This window comes from Pinus tabuliformis, chromosome Q (assembly GCF_031772625.1).
Source record: "Pinus tabuliformis cultivar Carrire ecotype Pingquan chromosome Q, CPIR1, whole genome shotgun sequence".
Taxonomy (NCBI): domain Eukaryota; kingdom Viridiplantae; phylum Streptophyta; class Pinopsida; order Pinales; family Pinaceae; genus Pinus; species Pinus tabuliformis.
Window position 1 is genome coordinate 367,200,995 of NC_142296.1, and position 10,880 is coordinate 367,211,874.

The 10,880-nt window shown below is 39.6% G+C and overlaps 1 protein-coding gene across 1 annotated transcript; it reads right to left on the minus strand.

The window, feature by feature from the left end:
• Nucleotides 1-208: 208 nt before the first annotated feature.
• On the minus strand, nucleotides 209-1,168 carry LOC149219693 (receptor-like protein kinase HSL1). The gene is made up of 2 exons (XM_089382651.1): nucleotides 762-1,168; nucleotides 209-687 (listed from the first exon to the last, which is right to left on the minus strand). The coding sequence occupies exons 1-2, from the start codon at nucleotides 1,072-1,074 to the stop codon at nucleotides 254-256; spliced, it is 747 nt and encodes a 248-aa protein (XP_089238777.1). The 5' UTR covers nucleotides 1,075-1,168; the 3' UTR covers nucleotides 209-253.
• Nucleotides 1,169-10,880: the final 9,712 nt, after the last annotated feature.

Sequence of the window (10,880 nt, forward strand, 5' to 3'; positions counted from 1 at the left end):
TTATGCCATTAATTTATTTCCTTTTAATCAGGAAAAAAAATTAACGGAACAAAAATAGTTTTATAATATGTAGCTTTATGAAATTTAAAACTAATTAAATTATAAATAAAAATATTATAAAAAATTAAATACAAAATAATTATGTATTCTTTTTAGTGATATCTTATAAACTCTCTTTATTTGAAAAAATATATAAATTTAATACAAGCAATGTCTTTGTTTCATTGCAGTTATAATGTAAACGCTTTCAATATTACAGCGTAAAAGACGAGTCTGAGGAATTTGTTTGTAATGATGCAGAAGCCGCCATATAATTTGATTGTAATGATGGAGGAGGTGCCGTATTTCCATTACAGTTGCCGCGCGAAAGCCTTCCCACTACGTGCTCCACTTCTCGCATGGTGGGTCGATTCTCCGGAGCGTCAACAGTGCACCATAAACCCACTCGCACTAAAGTTTCAACGATCGAGTAATTTCTTGAGTTGTCTCCATCTGTGTTTACAACAATTCCCTGCATTAACATTTCACTGCTGCTATCATTACATGCAATGGACACCCACTTTGACAACGTGAGGTCGCCTTCAAACATCTTATCGGTGGGTTTCTTCTGTGTTACCACCTCCAAAATTAGAATTCCATAGCTATACACATCCCCTTTCGTCCCTACTGTGCCTTCTCCTCCATACTCTACAATAACAAACAATGTTAATGAAATATTATAGTAATAGTTGCGAGCATAAAAAGAAGAGTGGAGTTGCTACCAGGGGCCATATAGCCGATGGATCCTTTCAGCGTTGAAGTGGAGGTAGATGCCACGTCGGATTGGCTGAACATCCGTGCCAATCCGAAATCAGAGAGATGAGCTGTCATGTCCTCATCCAATAGCACGTTCTGGGGTTTCACATCACAGTGCACAATGGGCGGACAGCTGTCGTGATGCAGATACGATAACCCGTGCGCAACATCCAACAGAATGCGTAACCGCATCTCCATACTGAGCTTACCACTCTCGGCTCCATGGAGATGGCCGTCGAGGTTTCCGTTGGGCATGAATTCCAGCACCAAAGCCTTCATTTCCGCAGTTGAGCACGCCGTTATGATTTTCACCAGATTACGATGTCGGACTTTGCCTAACGTTCTGCATTCTCTGTTGAAGCTCTTCTCCGCTCCTTCACCGTCTAGACCCGCGAAGACCTTAATGGCAACGGTCTCGCCTCCTGCTAAAGTTCCCCTGTAAACCGATCCGTAGCTTCCCACTCCGAGGAGATTCCCGGGACTGAAACCTTCTGTCGCCCTGCGCAGTTCTTCCCATGAGATTTTCCTATGGGTGAACAAGTCTACAGGTCTGGACATGGACTTGGATGCTTGCTCTTTGAAAATCCAAAATAGAAGCCCAATACAAAAAACCCCACAGATACCCATTACGGAAGCAATCGATACTATTATTATTGTCTTCTTCTTCTCCTTCTTGGTAGAAGAGGGCTTGTTCAGCGAGCAATCTGGTAAGCCAAAACATTTCCCACAGAGTCCAGGATTTCCTATAAACGCTGTATTGTTCAGGTTTCTGAACGCGCCCGTACATGGAACGGGGCCAGATAAATCATTATAGGAGAAATTCAAGAGCTGAAGCAGTCCGAGTTTGGATACAGAGTCGGGAACTGGCCCTGTTATTTCGTTGTGAGACAGATCTATGATCTGAACCAGCGAGAGCTGGTCGCCGATCGATGACGGAACAGAGCCTGTGAGACGATTAAAAGAGAGATTGAGGTATACCACGCCAACCCACTGCGTCATTTGGGGAGGGACGTGCCCGGATAGCTTGTTATTCGAAAGATCTATGTTCCGCACCATCTGCATTCCACCAATTTCTGGCGGCACGGGCCCCGTCAAATTATTGCCCGAGAGATCGAAAAGAAATTCCAGGTTTCGAAGACTGGCAACCTCGGGAGGAATGGCGCCGGAAAGATTGTTCTGCGAGAGATCGAGGGCGTCCAGAAACTTGCACTGGCCGATTTCCGGCGGTATCCTTCCATGGAATCCGTTTGTGCCTAAGTCGAGCTCACTGAGATTTTCGAGAGTCCCGACGATGTCAGGAATTGATCCAGAAAGCCGGTTATTATAGAGAAACAGATATGCAAGGTTTTTGTGCATTCGTTGGAGTTCTCTGGGAATGTTGCCCCGTAAATTATTGCCGTTCAGATCCAGAGCTTGCAGAGTAAGGAGATTTGTGATTGAATGAGGAATGGTACCGACCAGGGAATTTCTACCCATATATAATATTGTCAACATGGAGAGATTGCCAATCGCTAGGGGTATGGTGCCATTAATGGCGTTTTTCTCTACATTAAGGAAAGTTAGAGTCCTAGAAAGTTGGCCTATGGCCGGAGGCAGAGTACCTGTAAGGCGGTTCTCGGACAAATCGACCTTCTGTAATTTGGTGCAATTGGAAAGTGCCACAAATATGGAGATTTTCCCTGTGATGAATCCACTAGCAGCGAGAGTGAGGATCCTGAGCTGAACGAGCTTGCCCAGTTCTTGAGGGATAGCTCCACCGAGATCTCTCGACCCTATTTCCAGATGCTCGAGATGGGAGCAGTTCGTCAGCGATATCGGAATCTGGCCCTGGAAATTTCCCCCGAACAGAAGCAGCGCCTTTAGTTTCGTCAGCCTGGAACCTATTTCTGACGGAATCGGTCCGTTAAGCCCGTTGTTTGTCAGCGACAGTTTCAGGAGCTCTGTACAGTTAAGAAGAGAAGGCGGGATCGGGCCACTGAGACTGTTTTGATAAAGATTAAGAAACCAGAGACGAGTGAGCTTCCCGATTTCTGGTGGGATAGTGCCCGTCAGTTTATTTTCAGATAAATCAATCACTCGAAGCAGAGAACAGTTTCCAAGAACCCCGGGAATCGAACCCGTGTGGGCATTCTCGTAAGAGTTCAGCAATCGCAGGTTCTTTAAGTTGCCGAGGTCGGGCGGAATGGTCCCTGTCAAATTATTTACAGAGAGGTCGAGATTCCTCAATCGGCGTAAGCGTCCCAGAGCCCCCGGGATATGACCTGTGAATCCGTTATCAGAGAGATCGAGAGAATGGAGGAACGATAAATTCCCGAGCTGGAAAGGGATGGAGCCTTTGAGGCTCATGTTGTACAGATCGATTCCAACAACTCGCCATTCGCCGGTGCTGCTGCTACATTTGACGCCCGTAAAATTGCAGAAATGGTTGGAAGTAAAATTCCAGTTGCGCAGAGAGAGCAAGGGATCATTTGTTATTGCGAGTTTTAATGCCATCAGAGCCGCCACATCTGTGGCTTCACCTCCAACTACTGTCATAGTGTTATGCTCCGACGGTGGCTTGGCTGAGACCAGAGAAGACACCATTACCGCTAGTGATGAGAAGCAGCATAAGGTAAATACCGTATAGCCCATGGTCGCTGTAACTGCAAACCCTGAAACGCTAATTGAAATTTAACTCAAATTCAGTTGATTTCTCACAATTCACTCCACTCAATCGATTTCCATTATTCAATCTGCCAGACTTCCACTACACAGTTTATTTTCCAATGAAATCCCATATTGACATTCAAAGTCTGAGTCTTAGTTTAATGATGAGATTTTAGGAGTCTCCTGAAATAAGAGTGAGTGACTTGTTTAATGATGATATTTTAGGAATGTCCTGAAATAAAGAAATAGTATATTTAGTGCATCGTGATGTGTGATGCAATAAGCTTGTATATTCAGTGAATCGTGATCCAATTCCTTGCACACTTTAGTTTCTTTCAAATGATAAGTGACAAGATTTTAATTAAAATATCAACAACTTTAAATTGTATAAAAATGAATTGGCACATGCTTTTCTTGTCAAATAAGGAATACCAAAATTTATATATGGTCTATAAACCAAATTATCTATCTTAACAAAATAGAGAAGGAGAAAAGGATTCTCTTCAAAACCAACCAATGAGTTCGATATGGATGAATTACTATTCATATACATTAATTACTCTTTCCATCCAAAAAGATATAATGTTTCTTATATGATTCTTTTGAACTCCACTTTAATGAGCATATGTCTAAATTCCTTAACAAACAAATCTTGAATTTCATAAAAATGGAATGGTTCCTTGTGTTTCCACAATATGGGTACCAAAATCGAACTATGTTTCCGCAATACGGGTACCAAAATTGAACTATGTTATCACCAACGTTAATATTACCCCTTAGGGTTAGACTTTCAAATGTATTGCAATATAGAAAGGAAAATTATAGGTATGAGGTCATGAAGAACCTCTTAATGTGCATGGAATTAGAAAGTTGATAAGAAATTCATTGGAGTTAATATGTGCCTAGTTTGTAACACCCTCCTCCCACATCTACCCAAGTAAATATCCAACCAGGGTAAACATGTGACGAGAAGTTACTATGATATGATTTGACCTCCTAAGTCACGTTAAGGAAGTGGAACCGATGGAAACACACCCTACAGACCTTCCACATTAGCAAAAGGACTCTTAGGAACCATCCCAACCTCTCTAGTAACCAACCCCTGGGTCCCACTGAGTTTTTAGACCAATTAACCCATGAACTCTCCCATGTTATGGGCATGCCAACGTCTAAAGGGATTTGGACGCTCCCACAACATGGCATGCCAGTGTCCAGGGACTATTTTTCTCAGTGTTGTGCTAGTGTCCTCGAGTTTTGAGCCACTTTTTCAAGCCCAAAGCTAGGTCATTGCCCATAATTGAATGACACCTTTAGAACAAAAAGATAACGAGGGAATGTTGATACAAATGCAATTACTTAAATAAGCCCTTGACTGGACCCCTACTAGCCACGATAGGAATTTCGTCAAAAATATCACAAATATGTAATCTACATGTGTAAACAACAAATCTAAGCATAGGGGTCTCATACTCATCTAAGAATCGCTAAGAAGTATTGATGCCTCAACACATTAACTACAATTTCATCCATTAGGCCATAGATACATTATTTATTCATATACAAGTAGAAACATGATGGGAGCGAAACATAGCCACTGTCATAATACATATTCATAACCAGCATAATAACAACGGAAATACTAAGGAAATAATAGCCATATAACCCACATATAAACCAATTTAGTACACATGATAACAGAAGGATAAATAAGCTCATATTAATTATGCAAAATCCAACCTGGTATTGGACTACCACATTCCACTCGATCGTAGACATGGTTGAGCCAAATCTCTACCCAAGCCTTCTAGGGTTGCAGAGCGTTTGTTCCAACCCAAATTCCAGAATTAGTAACTAAACCCATGGCTATTGCCAGGTTCTAGAGCATTTGTCTGACCAAGGCTCCAGGACTAGTAACTCAACCCACAACTTTTTCCAGACTTCTAGAGCATTTGTCCAACCAGGGCTTCTAGGACCAGTAACTCAACCCACCAAGGGCTTCTGGAGCATTTGTCCAACTAAGGTTTCGAAGACTAGTAACTCAACCCAAGTTGTTACAGGGCTTCTAGAGCATTTTTCCAACCAAGGCTCCAGGACTAATAACTCAACCTAAGGCATTACAAGGCTTCCATATCGTTTTTCCAACCAAGGATCTAGGAACTAATAACTCAACCCAAGCTAAAGGAAACATGAGAATCAACCAGAAAAATAAAGAAATAAACCCACAACACCATGGCTATCCAGGAAATGGAAAGGCTAGGCAAATCCATTATCAATCCAGACAATCCTCCATGCCAGTGACATATCATGACCAAGAAACCACATGCATGTGCCATGCATGCCGAAACTAGTGAGGAAAACATACATGAAACTCGGTACCTGCAAGAAAAACCCGTTGTAGCTTCTGATCCTGATATCCTCTTGCGCTTTCTTGCTCTTCCTTTGCCTTCTTGCTCCAAAAATCCAAGTATGCCACACTCCTCCAAGAGTGCTCCAAGAAAACTCTGTGTGTCCAAGAGTATGAGAGAGAGAGAGAGAGAGAGAGAGAATAGAAGAGAGCTCCACCAAAACCTGTCAAAAGCTTGCCAACCGATCCTCATAAGCCTTTTTTATCAATGAGGCCTTTATTTTCTTCAATTTCCCTTATTTTCCTTCATTTTCCTCCTCACATGCAACATGTGACCTTTCACCTTCCTTTCCTCCTAATTTCCATTATTTTCATAAATAAAATGTCAATAAATGCCTCATGCCTTTCCAAATCATTTTCCATTGCCTTTACCAATTTACTTAGCCATAATAACCGAAATTAACACCCACTAGGATGTTTTACCTACCATTCAACTTGGAATATGTGTCCCATGATTGTGGTCTTATATATTTTTACATGATTTTTTAACTAGTGCTGTTACAGAACCCTCCCACTTAGGGGAACACCGTCCTCGGTGTTCAATGACACCTATAACCAAAAAAACTATTGAAAACAAAACATATACCCATGGAGCTTTATAGCATTGATCGTGGCAGTATTTACAATGACCATCTGCTAAAACATGCCAACCACATATACACACAAACACATTATAATTTTACAATATTAACCACATATACACACAAACACATTATAATTTTACAATATTAACCACATATACACACAAACACATTTGCTTCACCCAACAAATAATCATATTGTTTATGGAGCTTTATAAATCCATCTCGATACAGTGTTTACAATAATACACACATATACACATACGCTGATTTGCTCAACCAGTAAATAAAAGGATACGATGTCTGCATCAGGGAAATTTTTAAGGATGGAAAATTATCTTGAATCTTAAATTTATGGTGAATCTCACTAGTCCCTAATATGAAAAGTATAAAATGTTTATTGATGCATTTGTAAAATTATTCAAATTTATAATGATTTTATCTATACTCTCTATCTAATTTTGTAGATTTTTAAGGTAAATTAATACTATGTTGTAAAATTTGGGCGAGTCATTTTTGTAAAAAATGGAAATTGGCAAATCTTTTTTTTGGAAAAATCATGGAAAATTAGCCCACCTGCGAATATTAGCCCCTAATATTTTCTATGGCCTACATCTGCAATAAGGGAATTCAGAGGCTCACACCTCCACCCTCAAAGTAATACCAGGATTCGCCTCATTCCCAGGAAGTCCAGAATCCACTGCAAGGTCAAATTTGCATCCAATGTCTAGCACTACAATCTAGCGCCACTTCTCCTCTCAGTGAATAGTTATCGGTTCATTGTTCCAGGGAACACTCCCAATGTGCATTCGATTCTATCTAGAAATGCTAATGACCAAAACAAATCCATCCCCAACCTTCCATTCTCTGCTACACAATCCATTGGGAAATCTAGTCATCCCCTTCTGTGCATTCACACACCTTCCAAGTTCTGTTGGCACCCAATCCCAAGCAATCCATCCCTTGGCAAGGCTTTGTCGCATCGAAAGATAAAAAAACCAAGGCATATCCCTGCCTTAAAACCATCATACCGGTCATAACATGCTCATGGAAATCAATGGACATTATTGGGTACTAGTTTCCCACAATGGCCCTGCTCCTGAAGTGTTTTACCAACATATTGTTGCCTGTTCCAACTTCTTTCACTGTTGTTGCTAATTCTTATAGCCAGTTTCAACCACCCAACCAGGCATTTCATGCTTTCCTGTACCAAGCATGTAATTTCCATTAGATTCAAAATAGATTGAAATAACTTCAAATCATACCTCATTGGTGGCCCGTCAATAAGGTATACTTGAAATTATGTTCGCTTCTTGTCACAACAAGTCAATCTAGCATCTTTGACCAAATCATAATGTATAAACATATCACATCAGCTTAGCTCAAAACACAACCATCATATATCAAAATCATAAATCACATGTAACCATCATAAACCAGAATCATAGATCACATGCATAATAAAATTGAAATAAAATATTGATACTTATCCTATATTCAATCCTTAGCTTCTACCTTGGTCCTTATCCTATACACTCTCCAGATCGGTTTCCACACCCGACAAACACCCAATGCCTTCTCCTCAACCATGTGCACATACACATAGTGTGCATCACACACATACAACCACACACGACATACAACACCATACAATACATGCACCTACACCTGACATACAACACATACACCTACACCTAGTGTACAACACAACACAATACATACGCCTACATCCGGTGTACACCACCACACAATACATACACCTACACCCAATGTACAACATAATACATATACGTACATAGAGTACAACACAATGAATACACACGTTACAATACCACGACTATACAATGAACATACATAGTTCCGCATGTAGACAACACAACATGTACGACATGCACATAATACCACATGTATACCAATACCACATGTACAAAGTGTACACAGTACCACCTATACACAACACCACCTGTACAATGTGTACACAACATCACATGTACACCGCACCATCTACACAACGTGTACACAACACCAAATGTACATCGTGCCACTTGAACAACGTGTACAGAACACCAGATGTACACAACACCACATGCATGACATGTACACGACACCACATATACACAACACCATATGCACGACATCTACACAACACCATATGTACTACATGTACACGACACCACATGCTCACATCACCACTTGTACAATCATGCACACAACACCATATGTACATAGCACCACATGTACAACATGCACACAACACCATATCTACATAGCACTACATATACAACATGTATATAACACCCTATGTATACAACACTACATATACAACATGCGCACAACACCACATATCTATCATGCACACAGTACAATATTTACACAACATCGTGTATCCAACATGTACATAGCACCATCTATACCCACCACCACATATGAAATATTCACACAGCACTATTTGTACCACCCTGTAGATATCATTGCATAAACAACATGTACACACACAATATATACAACACACCGCATGTGCACAACATCACAGATGCAGCATGTACAACATATGAAACATATGCACGACAATAGTATGACATATCAAAAATCACAATGTCTCTACCAAGCAACCTTGATTTAAGTGTCTCTCTGCCATCCATGCTTATCCCAGCATCCCGCAGACCACATTGCTTTCATTTCGTTGATGTATCCCTCGGGATAGCTTGTCCATAACATAGACATAATATAATCACATAATATCAACTCATATCCACGACCTCATATATTTGTCATGACTACTCTTCCCACTTGATTCCTCATAGCCAAGAACCTCTTCATGCCATTCACCTTCATAAGAAATCATTCCTCCACAAGAATGATCCCTGACAACCCTGTCAAACAATGACCTAGATACATACATATATATAAACATTAGCACAAAACAATCATGATCCCATCAGAAAATGACATATATATATATATATTATAGCATTAAACAATCATGATCCATGAAAACCTTTTCATAAATGACATACATACATACATGTATACATATAAACATTAACATATTCATAATCCGAACATAATTACCAGATAGCATAAGGTTTTGAGAATTCCCTTTATCTATTCACAATTTTCACAACATTGAGAAAAATTATTCCCAACATAGCCAAGACATTTGAAACCTCTAATCCATTTACTTTACCCTTTCTGTTAGCTTTCTCATGACTATACTGCCATTTTCCATTTACACTAATGGATAGAACCAATCTAATCAATTGTCATATTCTTACCTTCAACTTCCCTTACTCATGCACTGAGATTCATTCGGGTCTTACATTACCTGTTAGGTTTCATTCATCTCTCCTTGAGATCCATTAAATTTCTCCTTCCCCAACCAATTTCCAAGACTCTCAAAACACAAAAAGGCAAGAAAAAATGCAAACAAGAAGAATACCATGAAAACCAATAACAATACAACACTGCGAACAAAGTGGTATGGCCATACACTAGACATAAACAAAGTTGCAATTCAAGTGCAAAAAAAGCACAAAGAATTGAAATCAGAAGACTCTCAAAATACACCATGACTCAATTTTGATGGTTCCCAATGCTTCCAAAGGAAAGCTCAACCTGAGCCTTTTTCAGAGTTTCATGGGAATCTCTTTTCCATGCAATCACCTGCATCATATTTCCATAAACACATAACTATCAGTGAATAAATAAACATAACAATACACTAGTTACCTTACCTTGGTGTGCCAAGCACGTTGCTTGCAATTGAACACATCCATGCCATCTCTCAAGGGACTCCAATCCTTTGACGAATCTAGCCATAAGTAGAACCATCTGTTATACCTGTCAAGTACATATTTATGAATATAACACATATCCTCATAATGTCAGACAAATTCAAGGTTAAGAAGACTTCCTGTATGCAAAGTACTCATTCATTTGGAATTGCGTTTTCCAAACATAGCCAAAGTAATTTTCACTCAATTCCTTTCTTTTACCTTTTCCTTGTTGAAATTAAGTCTTATTGTGCATTGTCACATCACCTAACTATTAGTAATATAAACACATCAACTATTACCTTGTCAAGCTAATACCAAACATATTTCCCTACAACTGCTCACACATGTCAGTCTCACGTTCCAAAGATCATGACAATCATATCTATCAATTTGAAACTAACATTTACCTGAAGACTAACAATCATGTCATAATCCATAGTCAACTCATAGTCATTAGACATAATGCTACAACTGTCACCTATTACACTCAAGTACATGTCAACTATCTCAACACATATGTGTGAGTAAAACCATCTTAAAACAAAATCATTTGAACACATACTCATATTATAAGATTCATCAAACATTCAACCAACTTGCAAACATACCATGTTAAATAAATTAACTTGATGACATAATAGACACCAAACACTCAAACAGCAAATAGATGGCATAATC